The 12210-nt window shown below is 52.1% G+C and overlaps 1 protein-coding gene across 1 annotated transcript in view; it reads left to right on the top strand.

Annotated features, from left to right (window-relative positions):
• Positions 1-686: 686 nt before the first annotated feature.
• Positions 687-12210, top strand: part of GPR50 (G protein-coupled receptor 50) — a 44176-nt gene continuing 32652 nt past the window's right edge. Inside the window, exon 1 of the mRNA XM_072877025.1 lies at positions 687-880. Within this exon, the coding sequence (XP_072733126.1) occupies positions 706-880 (175 nt within the window). The 5' untranslated portion in view covers positions 687-705. The remainder of the gene's footprint in view (positions 881-12210) is intronic.

Raw genomic sequence — 12210 nt, forward strand, 5'->3', positions numbered from 1 at the left:
TCTGGGTACCCCTGTCCGAGGGCTTGTGTGAGCCTCCCGGGCAGCTGTGCAGGCTGGAGGGGCTGCGGGCGCGGCTGGGCCCTCTGCTCACCCAGGGGGGCGACGGCGCTCACCGCCGGCTGCCTCCCCGCGGGCTTCTTTAAAGCACGGCTTCGTGCCGGCCGAGCCGGTACGAGCGGGAGCCGCTGCCCGTGACCTCTTCCTGGGACGCCAGAAAAAGCCCTCCACCTCGACCCGGCTTCCCCCTCGGCGCAGTGCTGCTGCCTGCAGCCAGCCGTCAAAAGCCCTGCAGAGCAGGCCGGGCTGCGCGGGCGGAGCGGGCCGCCAGCCCCGCGCTGCGCTGCTTCTCGCCGGGCGAGCCCCTCGCCCACCCCCGCGCACGCCGCACGCTCACACCTGCGGCCCGGCGCGGCCCGGCCCGGCCCGGCCCGGCCCGGCGCTCCCCGCCGCCGCCGCGCGGTGGCGCAGCCGGACCGGAGAGCGCTGCCGGTGCCCCGCGCCGCGCACCGGGCAGCGCCCCCGTCCCGCCCCGCCCCGGCAGGGCGGCGGCACCGGCGGGGGGGGCGGCGTGCGCCCCCCGGGAGGGCTGCCGAGGCGCGCTCCTCCCCGCGGCGCGGCGGCCCGGGGCTGCCGTCGGGGCGGGAGGAGGAGGAGGAGGAGGAGAAGGAGGGGCCCCGGCCCCGGCGGCAGCGGGTAGAGGCGCGCATGGAGCGGCCGAGGAGCAACGGGAGCTGCCCGGGCTGCCGGCCGGAGGGGGGTCCGTCGGCGCGGGCCGCCACGGCCTTGGCGGCCGTGCTCATCTTCACCATCGTGGTGGACGTGCTGGGCAACGCGCTGGTCATCCTCTCGGTGCTGAGGAACAAGAAGCTCCGCAACGCCGGTGAGCGCGGGGCGGGCGCGGGGGGCGGCGCGGCCGCGCTGCCAACTTGCCGGCGGCGGGCGGAGCGGAGCGGAGCGGCACCGCGCCCGGGGCTCTGCCCCCCCCGGCCCCGCGCTGCCCGCTCCCCGCGGGGTAGGAGCTGCGGGGGTCGGCGGGCGCCCGCCGCGGGCAGGAGCGCAGCCCCTCTCCTTAGCAGCGGAGCGGTAAAGGGCTGCTCTGCCCCGGGAGCCCCGGGAGCCGCGCTGCCCCGGGCGGAGGGCTGGCGAGTCGCCGGTGAGCCAGAGTAGCGCCCGCTCGTCTCTTCTCTCCGGTGACCCGAGTTACGCCGGGGTTCCCGACTCGCTGTCTGTCTGTCCCGTACCGCGGCGTCTGTCCTCCAACTTCTCGGAACTTCTGTCTCCCAGAGGCAGCCGCAAACGGAGGAGCCTGGACTCACGTCGGGACTCGGGTAGAGCCCGCGTCCTGCAGCCAGCAGCGTGCTGGGGAAGAGCGAGGAAAGCAGGCGCTGGTAAGGAAAACCCCAAGTGCCGGAGTCAGGTGCAGAGGAAGACCGCTCGCCTTTTTAAGACGAGCCTGTTACAACGCTGAACACTTGCTTTTATGTCCCAGCCTTGCATGTGTTGCAGCATTTTCATCTTAAAGATGTGCTTTAGATGACCAGCGGAAAGCAGAGTGAAGATTTTCCGTGTCTTTTCCACGGGTAATTGGAAAGTCTGTTTTGGAGCTTTATGTATTGACCTCCCTAATGAATTAAGCTAGGAAAATTGTTAAGTTGATATTAACTATTTTTAAGAAGGCTGTATTTTTTGAGGGTGTAATGTTTTTTGCCTTCAAAGTCTTGTTATTTTAGCAAAGAAATGACACTGGATATAAATTGCTCAAGTTTCAAGCAGTCTGTGTAGTGCTGCTTAAAACGCAACATAGAGTATGTTTTGGTAAGGATGACACCACTGTCCGCTTTTACAGTGAAAGATATAAAATTACCTTTAGTTTTATACCTCGTAAAATGGTTTTAATGAAATATCTCCAGTGTTTATAATGTGTAAGAAAAAGTTGTAAGTATTTTGGAGATGCTGATCTCTCTCTGTCTCTCTCGATCCTCTGTAAATATGGAGTAACTCAACAGACTTTGGTAACAGTAGCTGATGGGTAAGACACGGGACAATTTCCCCCCAGTGTCTTTAACATTTGATCAATTTATTAATGATAGCACGCAAATGGCTATGGGCTTGGGCAGTGACCAGTGAGTTGCTCTCTACCTGGTACACGAAACGCAGCCCATAGTATCCACAATACACGAACATGCTGTACTGGGTTTATGAGAACTTTAATGTAGTTGGGAAAGGTATTTTCCATTCTCTTCAGCTTTGCTTTAAAATGTGAACGCTCTGAGTTGTGATCGTGGTTCCAGCAAAGAAAAATAGAGACTCCCTTCCCTTCTCCCCACGATAACTGGTGGTTTTTGTTATCTGGCTGGTTGGGCAGCAAGCACATTTGACACTATTTAGCTGCTTTTATCAGCTTTCAAATTGTTAATCACTTGACTACATTTCCTGTCTTAAGACTGCCTGTGCTGTGAGCTGAGTTAAAGTTCCTGCAAAAGTGAAAAAGAACAGCTTTCCCTTGAAGTGACCATGGAGATATTTTCCAAATCTTAATCCTTGTCAGTAGCTGCTTGTCTGCTCTACATACAAGCTACCGGGATGTGCGAGTAAAGCCAACACAAGTGAAATCTTTGGTAACCTCCCTGATTTGAGGGGAGGTGGCTCTCGTTGCACACAGAACTTGAGTGTGACCAGTGGGGAATTCAGTGTTCCACACTTTGAAGCAGTGGTAGGTGTTGAGAGACCCGTCCTGCTTTGTTGACCTGAGCATCATTCCTCCTTCAGTCAACAGCCGAAACTGGGAATGCCTCTGCCAAGTCACTAGAGGGGTCCAGCAGCAGGAAAGCAAGGTGGTCAGACTGATGGTGATGGTCTGAAGTTCAGTAAGGTAAAACGTCTAACCAGCATCAACTGTTGTCATCTTGTTTTGCTGAAAAGATCACGTGTGTTTAGGATGTTCAGACAATGTCCTGCATCTGTCCATGTTGGGAAGCAAGCGGGCTGTCTGCCTCCCTGGATGCAGAACAAGATGTCAGGGGTCTCAGCTCAGTTCATGCTCCTCCTGACATGTGAGCAACACCATGAACGAGAGGGGCTCAGCTGGAGTGCAGCAGCCAGGTCGAAGTCCTTTGGACAAAGAGTTTCTCTGCTCATTTTCAAACCTACCCTAAGCCAGCCCAGTAGATGAAAAGGGCACCCGATATGGATGTGTCGGCTCTTGCCAAATCCTGGAAGTGCCAAGCTCTCTGTTTCTGGACTAAGCTCGCAGGGAAGCTAGCAAGAGCCCAGCTACAAGGTCGTCCAGCTGCAGCTATATCGCCAGGATAAGCTGGATTCAGGCTGGGATGTGAAACTGGCACTGCTTCAGGAGCTGTGGTGGGTGATCACTCTTGTGGGGATGGGGTGGTCCATCCCCCTTGGCCTCTCTGCAGTACTCGGCATGCTTCAGCACCTCTGCGCAGCCTGTACCTACGATGGGCAGAGAGTACAGGTGTGGCTGTCCAGCGGGGTCTCGCGAGGGTGACCCTCACCGGTGTGGTCAGCTGCCTGGAGAACATCAGCAGTTGCCTGGAGCTGAACGAGCAGAAGGAGGCGAGTGATGCCTGTGGGCAGAGGAAATCCAGATTCACTGAAAGCTGCAGGCTTCCTCTGTGGTGGACAGTTCACGTCCACAGTTGGTCGTTCAGTCCGTCATGCAGGAGAACTGCTGGCGTTAAACCTTCCTACAGTAACATCCAGTGACCCAGACACTCGGAGCTGCTTGTACGGTCTGAGAATTTCAAACAAAGCTCCAGGCTTTGGTCCGTATGTCCGCAATGCCGGACACTTAAATGGTTGAGGGTGAAGGGTGTGGGGAATAACTCTGCTCCTCTGGCAGGAGAGATGTCTGTATGTCTTTATGGGAGGCAGGTGAGAAGGGGTGAACTTTTTGGCAGCTGAAAGCCTTCACAAACCTGGCCTCCCTGCACTGGTGGAGTTTAAAAGCCAAACGCCTGACCTCTAAAACTTTCAAGAGAAATGACTCTACTCCGCTTTCCCTCTGGGAAGGAGTAATGTATTTTGGGTGGGTGATGGTGTGGCCTGTGTTGTTGCTGGAAGGTGCTCAGAGTGCTGAGTACAGATTAAGACCCATGTAGGAAATAATATGAGTGAGCCATGTGTGACGTGGCACACGCGGGGTCATGACCAACTGAAGGCTGCTGGCATGGCTGAGTCTGCAGCTTTTCATTTGTGGGTCCTGCTAGCTTTACAAGTGGGGAAATCTGCCCTAAAATCAGCCAATATTTTTCAATGAGTTAGCCTGCTCTTTGGGCAGAGGCTCTGCAAATACCCTTTTCTAGCTCTCCTGAACTTGCTTGCAAACTTAGGCACACAGCCAAAATGTGCGTTCCCTGAAAACCCCGTCTCCCTCCAGTGCTGCCTGGAGCTTTGTGTGCTGAAAGCGATTTCTTCTGCCTCGTGGGCCCTTTTCCCTTGTGGAAACTTTGTCTCTGGGGAGCCGAAACCTCCGTGGGGGCAGGCGGTGCAGGTATAACTCTAATGAGGTCACCGGGCTCAACTGGCTTTTAATCCTCCGGATATACACTATATGTTGATGTTTGCATAGCACTGGGGATTTTGTTCTTAGACTGTCACACCGGCCAAAGTCAAGCATCACACACAAGTCTGCATGTATTATGTCAGCACAGTTACCTTTGTCAGCCAAATGTGTACTCTTAGAAGAAATACTAGATCAGTTTGACAAGCCGTCCGACCAGAAAACTGTTGACTAGGACTAATTGTGTTTCCATCTCCGGATGCTGGCCGTTCCCTGCCTCTGCCGGGGACCACAGACAGGGTAACCAGCCTGCACTTCCCGGGTCAGGCCACTTGCCCCCTGAAAATACTGGCACAGTGCTAAGTTTTTGTTTGCTTGAGTGGGGTGTTTTATTTATTGTTCCAAGACCTCTGGAACTTCCTGGCTGGCCTGGGACATGTTTCTGTTTGGTGTTTTTTTTTTTTTTAAGTCAGCGTTAAGGATTTGGTGAGCTCCTTCATACTCTCTGACATGCAGGTTTTCTAGTTACAGATGTGAAAAATGGTTAGCAGGCAGTGTTGGGTATCTTCCCAACTTGCTTCTCAGAGAATTTTGTTATAGCTGAGATATGTCATCCTTATCTGCAAAGATAAAAAGTAATGCTTACTTTCTACATCTTCTGTGTCAGGATAATTTCACTGTGCTTTTTTAGCATCAAGCCTATTGTATTGATAGATTGTTGCTTTTTTTCCTGATACACCTATTGCCATTAGGTTTTTTAATATCTTTCAGCTTTCTTTATAAAATGTGTTGCTTTCCAGCTACTAATTTTATAGTGGATTTTCTATTTGTTACATATTTATTTTTTAATTTAGTTTTAAAATTTATTTTAAAATTTAATAAACTTTTTTTGAATATAATATTGCTTTTTGGGGGGGAAAGGAGAGCTCTACTAAAGCATCTTTAAATATCTCCCAATAAGCATTGTCACATTTGCTTATATTTATGCGTTTTCTCTCAGTTATTTTTTTGTCTGATTGTTTCTAGTTTTGGGAAACTGACCTTTTAGAGACGTTGTGTTGGGCCATGTTCTGTTTCCTTATCTCATATGCAGTTGAGAGCTGTGATTGGTTTTCTTCCAGCTACTGCAGGACTTCCTTGTCCTAGAAAGCTATCTATTATATGTAGGTGTGTTGAGATTTTTTTTAAAAATTTTTAAAATTTTTTCTTCTAGCACCACAAACCCTCCAGCATCTGCCACAAGCCTGAAATTACATCTTTTCTTTCTGTACACTGCGGGTAGATGCTTCAGGAGCTGCTCATCCGTTCCGCTGATTCATTTGCCTGTAGCAAACTCCCACCAGTGCTTCTGATTTACCCAGCCTCTGACCGGCTGGAATGCCAGGGACTCTGCAGCAGGTGTCTTGGCTTTCTGGTGGGCTCTGTTGAGGGAAACGTGCCGTTTGTCCATGGAACAGTTTGAAGGTTGCTGGGACTCTAGGGGACCCTGGAGCTGCACCCCTTCCCCGCTCCCTGCGTCCTCTAATGTGGAAGGGTGACACCCGGCACCCCCTTGCTCTTCAGTGGGGATGGTGCCTGTGATATCAAATGGGTGAGCTGCTGACAAATGGTCTCGCTGTTGCTTCTCTGCTGTCGGTGGGGAATAATCCATGACAGTGTTTGCTTTTAGGTTCGTTATTGACTCACTCAACTGGACAGTGATGAATTTGCCATACCAAGCTGACTGCCAGTGATGCTCCCTGTGCCATCAACCATGGGAATGTTAACCGCAGCGATAGGGCTGCTCCAGAGAAGCCTGGCTGAGGCTTGGCACGGCGATTGCACGGGCTGTATGCTTGGTGCAGAGAAGCTGGTGGAAGTGGTCTGTTGTGTGAGCAGCGGGGGTGTACCTGAGTGCACCCAGTGGGCTCCGGGAGCGGTGGAGCCGATGTGCTGGTGGGGATGTGTTGGGCCCTCCCAGTGTCCCTCTGCTGCAGCCTCCTGCCCCTGTGGCTCTGCAGGCAGGTGCCGGAGCAGGGCCACCAGCTGCAGGAGGTGGGAGAAGCGGGAGCGACAGTGGGATAAAACCTGTGAGAAAATTAATTTGGATTAAGGTAAAGTGTGAGCTTTAAGTGTAAGAACAGTGTAAAGTGAAGAACAGTCTTAACCTGTTTTTTCCTAGAAGGTGATTTGTGTAGTGAGACACAGAGGAATGGCACTTTGCTTGGTCCGTGTCACAGCCGCAGGGCTCAGCCCCATGGCCAAGCTGATTTGGAGCGGTCTCTGACAGCATCACCTTCATGTGCTCCAGCTTTGGTGGGGTGTCAGGTGGGGCTCCCACCCAGACCCTTGCACATCTCCTCCCAGCAGTGCTGCGCTGGGCTCCTCCTGGGCTGCGGGAGCAGCGCGGTGCCCGGAGTGCCAAGGAGGAGGCTCAGAGCTGCTGTCCTGCTCGGAGCAGCGTTCGTGGCCCCGTGCTGTGCCGCTCCCAGGCTGTGCTCCGGGAGCTCCAGAGGAAGCAGCAGCTCGCTCGGGTGCGAGCAGTTCAGAACTTTTTTTGGAGTGCAGTAGCTTCAGAAATATTTCTAAATTGGTCCTCTGTACAGCTCCATAGGAGGTCCCAAGGGGATTCCATCCCATCGGCTGTGTGAGGTCAAAGCCACCAATTTTTGGTTTTGCTTTTTTTTTTTGCTGTTTTTTTCAGGACACCCTCCGGTCCTCCCCCTTACAGTTCATGTAGGTAGGAGTATTTTTAGGAGTGCTGGATCTCAGGAGCCCCTTTGTGAAACTTTGCAGAACTTCCAACAGAAATCTCTATTCCTCCCCCTCCTGTGGCACGTTGGTTTTCAGGACAACCCCCATTTGGAGCAGGACTTGAGCACAGCACTGGAAGTTGTGGCTATGCAGCTGGGGAACAGAGTTAAAATACTGCAAGTTACTTGGTAAGTGAGCAGTGCTCAGCATGCGCTTCAGGTATACTGGTGGTTTGATAGCCAGATGGCATGTGGTCAAGCCAGTGATTATATGATAAATATACGATTTGAGAGAAATGAATCCAGCTTCCACTAGAAACAGTCATTCTAGCATTTCTGAACTGAGGAATATTTGTTTTTGTAAAGTGTTCAACAAAAGTTTTGTTGCATGTTGGTGCAGGGCTCTATACAGGTACACTCAAATTAGTTGAAACAAAATTCCTCTGATTAGGAAGATCTGCGTTTTGTACCAGGCAAAGTAACACCCTGCCTCCCCGGGAGGGCCACCCTATGGACCTCAACAAGAGTTAGCAAGCCAGGTTCGGCCCGGTGCTGAGCTCCCTTTCTCCCTCTCTGAATCCTTCCAACCCCTTTGCCCTTCTTTGCCTCTAGCAAAGGCTTTTCTTTTTTTCCTTTCAGCCCTAAAAAGCATTACTGCCCCAGGACTTGATGTTCCTGAAAGATCTGGGGAGCCAAGTACTGGCTTAGAGAATAGCAAATAATTAATTACCTTGCAGACGGTCCTTCAACGCAAGCTGGAACGTGTTTTGGGAAGAGGGAAGGTGAGCATATGTGCTCAAAGTAGCTGTTCCCTATGTGACTTGTGGAGTGATTAATTAAAAGGCTTAAAAAGACAACTATCACATGATGGCCTATAAATAAAATGGAAATTAATTCCAGAGATGGGGTTTGTTTGATTTTTTTTTTTTTCTTTTTGCATTTTCATTGCATTTTGTTTGCTTTTCTTTCTCTGCGCAGGATGTTTAATCCCTTCCAAGTCCGTCCCACAGCAGAGAGCAGGGGCGGAGGACAGGACTGTCCTTTGGGCTGGTTGGCAAGGAGGAGGCTGTGCCGCAGTCCCAGGACACTCCTGTCCCCGATAGCCCCTGTCTGGTGGGACTGCTCTTTGTGGAAGATGTAGAAGGAAACCTGTGGCGTAGCTTTCTCGTGTTTAACTATTCTCATTCCTGAAAGTTGGAGTGAGGACCAGTGAGTCCCTGTCTTCTGAGACCGTCCACTTGATGTCTTCTCTTGAGAGACCTCAGATCTTGCTTTGTTGAACAATCCCCAGCGTCACCTTCAGATGTGATGTTGACAAACACCACGATGGCTGCGGGGGACTGAGGTCTGGCAGCCCAGGGTCCGACCTGCCCTGAATCCCTGCTTGTCCTTTGACTGAGATGCAGAACCCACGGGCCTGGGCTTGGTCTTGGGTGAACTTCAGGCACAACTGAGCTGGTGCCGGAGCTGCTGGGGAATGAGTGTGTCACAGCTGTGGATTCCAGGCCAGCATAAAAGGATCCAGGTAGAGACGGGTTCAGCGAGGCCTGGGGCAGGAGAATGCGCAGAAGGTGAGGGAGGAGGGGAATAAGTGGGAATGCTGATAGGGTGGTGAGAATCCGGCCACAGCAGGAAGAGCGGTGGCAGGATGTGCCAACCCCAGCCAAAGCAAACGAGGGCGGGCAGTAGGATGCTCAGACTAACCGAGCTGTGCCTCTTCCCCAGCCCGAGGGGAAAGGTGGGGAGAACTGGCAGCTCTGCCTGTTGCAGACATTCGTGTTTGACAGTGAGGGCAGATGGGCTCAAGAGAGCCTGATGTCTTCTGGGAGGGAATGTAGCTGGCCCCGAGGGTGCCGAGGAGGCACGCAGCCAACAGTTCCCATGGGCTCTATGAGCCATAAGTTAAATGAAGTCTAACGCATTTCACCTTACTCCTGGCCCTGTGTCTGGCCTTCGGATCTCAGCTGTGAGCTTTACTTCTGCAGATATTGCAGTAGGAAGTAGAGCAAACTGAATTTTAATGGGGTGGGTGAAATCTGCGGCAGAGTCACATTTGGATGCATTAGGAACCGGAGCCCTGGCCTGTGCTGCCAGAGGGAAACGCTGCCTGAGAGCCAGGCAGGAGGGAGCAGCCTCCCCGGGCTGCCCGCAGGAGCCCAGATGGGGAGCACAGGGCTCTCCTGTGGCTTTAGCTCTGTCCTACTTGAGGGGAGATTCACAAGGAGGGATTTGGGGAAAGGAGATGTTCTGCAGGTGGTCCAGGATTTTCCAATGACTTCTGCAGGGTGACTAACTTGCTTTGCTACGTGCTGCAGGGTGAGGAGAGCCTATTGATTTAGGTGACCCTGGCAGCTTAAGCCAGCCCTGGGACTTGCATACAGACATGGCATAGGAGGGTTTGTGGAGTGGGCAGCAGGTAGAGAAGACAAGAGGCAGTAAAGAACTGGGGTCCTGGTGTGTGGGAATGGGTTTGGGTTCTGCTTTTAGGATGGAACTGCTGGAGAGAGGGAGGAGATGATCGGTGCCCAGGGCTGGTTCTTCTGTACCTACCCAATCCACCTACTTATTCTCCTGCTTGTGTCTGCTGGCCAGTTTCAGTGGCAGGAGCCATCCAGATCTCACTGTCCTCCCACTTCTTTGGCCCTGAGTCCCATCTGCAGGCTGCTGAAATACTCCTGCCTGGCCTTTTTAGTGTTGTGCGTTTGCCCTCCCAATGTGTTCACCAGCACTCAGCTTTCGGGCTTCCTCGGGCCAATGGAGAGTCCCTGGCTTGGAGGATAGCAGAGTCACACCAGCGTCGGCAGGAGGGATCGGGGCTCGCCCGTGTGGCGGGCAGGGAAGAGCTGATGGGAGCTGTGCTTCGAGGCACGCTGACGGAGGAGGGAAGGGTTGGGGACGTCGGGGAAGGTGTGCAGGGCTCCCACTCGTGTCCCTGAGGGAACGGTGAGGCAGGGATGGCAGTCTGTTTCCAAGTAAAACCTAGTGTTGTTCTTGGCTGGTTCCTAGGAAAATGGATTATACCATATTCAAAATACTCACTCCTGGATTTAATAATATTGCGAAAACAACTTAAATGTGTTTCTTTCAGAACCTTACGGTATTCCATGGAAATGCTGTCTGTTTATCTACTGGGGTTGCCAAGCACATACTCCAAAGCCAATGTTCATGCAAATCATCACTCTTTTAAATAGAAGGGTATAACAATAGCCTCTGTGGTAGCTTTGGCCCCATGCTGTCTGAGGACAATGGCTGTGCATTGTACCGTTCACTACCTGCAGCTTTTCACCAAAGCTTCCTGGGTCATATCTCTGTGTTGACATCGCTAGAGAGGCATCTTGTTGAGCAGAGCCAGGGCTGAGTGGCTGGGTAGTCTTCCTCTGCAACTACACCTTTTCCAGGTTAATTTGTTCTTCAGCCTCTGCACCTATAGAGACTGTTCTTCAGTTTCTGTACGTCAAGGTCCTCCCTCCTACATCCTTTACCTTGAGATGTTCTAGGACTTTTTGGAAGTTGCCTCAGTTGCGGAGGAGCTGGGAAGGTGGTAGAGGCCTCTCGACACTGGCCTGGTGGTCTTCTCTGCAGAGCTGACATGAGCCAGCCCAAATAAAAGCAAACCCCAGCCCCTGCAATTGATTCCCCAGCCAAGTGAAGCAGCCCAGCCTTACAGCACCTCCAAGCCAAGCCCGGGGTTTTTCTGGAGGCTCTGTAAGGCTGAAATTCAGGAAGAGTCTGGCCAACAGTGCCATGAGGACATGGACATAAGGTGCGTTAACTTTACCTCAAGTGTAGTAAACACCCTTTCCAGTTCCTGGTACAGAGACTAAAAGCAAGGCATGACAACATAAAATATCCCTGGAGGAGGCTTCCAGTAGCATTTGGAGTAGTCTGGAGTTGGCAAAATTCATATTCCTGCTTTTCTCTCTCCACTGTCCTCTCTCATGCTCCCCTCCCACCTCCACTCTTCTGACTCGTGGTGGAGGGCAGATGATGCTCGCGCTAACAGTATCTGTTAATATCTGACTGAAAATATAGCTGTCTCCTCTGAGGTTTGCACCGTTAGCTTATTTACAAATGGCCAGTATGATCTCAGCATCTCAATAAACAGCAGCAGCAAAGATGAAGATGAGTTAAAAAGTTATCTGTCCTCTGGTTTCCATCACTAGTTCTGCCTGTTTTCTTTCTGGCCTTTCCAAAAATATTGGCACTATCTCTGGACTTTTCAGTGCTCTACTTTGCAGGGAGAAATTAAGCTAGTATGAAGTATACCATTCCCTTTTATGCAGAGGTAGACATCGTCAAGTCAGAGATTATATCTTGACTTTTCCAAGGGAAGACTAGAAATGAGAGAAACCTCTTCTACCATACCCAAGATGTGAGTGTTGGGTCAGCTGCAAGCTCTGCCTTTATGTCTTAGGTCTTAAACAGTCTTTCTACTAATCAAAACTGATTAGGCAAAACTAATTGGACTAAGTTGAAAGCTTGCTGACAAAACCCATTAAAAGTAGGTGAAGTTGATAGGCACTGAAATGATCAGATATTGCAGTACGGATTGCAAGCTCTGCCTCTCCCGTGCTTGTCCACGGGAGTTTCTGTAGGGAAGACAGAAGCGTGGTGCAAGGACTTGCAGAGAAAGGCACGTGTGATGGGAGAAGGAAGGACTTGTTCAGTGGGAGGCTGTCAGGCTCATCTCTGCCTTCAGACAGGCAGTCCTGCCTGCCGAGAGCTGTCGTGGCCAGCAGTTAGGGCAAAGAGGAGCAGCGGGAGTCGCAGCTCTGTGCTGTTCTAGACGAGATGCGAGCTCGCAGCTCCCGCAGGCGATCTGCTTGCGTTTCTCGCTGCGATAAGGCGCTGCGAAAGAGCAGTGCCTTTCTGCACGTGCCAGCCATGCCCTTGCACAGCACCCTGTGTTTTAAGGGTTCAACAAACCCAGCCTGTTGCAAGGTGCCATCTTTCAGG

Source organism: Ciconia boyciana, chromosome 12, assembly GCF_034638445.1.
Source record: "Ciconia boyciana chromosome 12, ASM3463844v1, whole genome shotgun sequence".
Lineage (NCBI taxonomy): Eukaryota > Metazoa > Chordata > Aves > Ciconiiformes > Ciconiidae > Ciconia > Ciconia boyciana.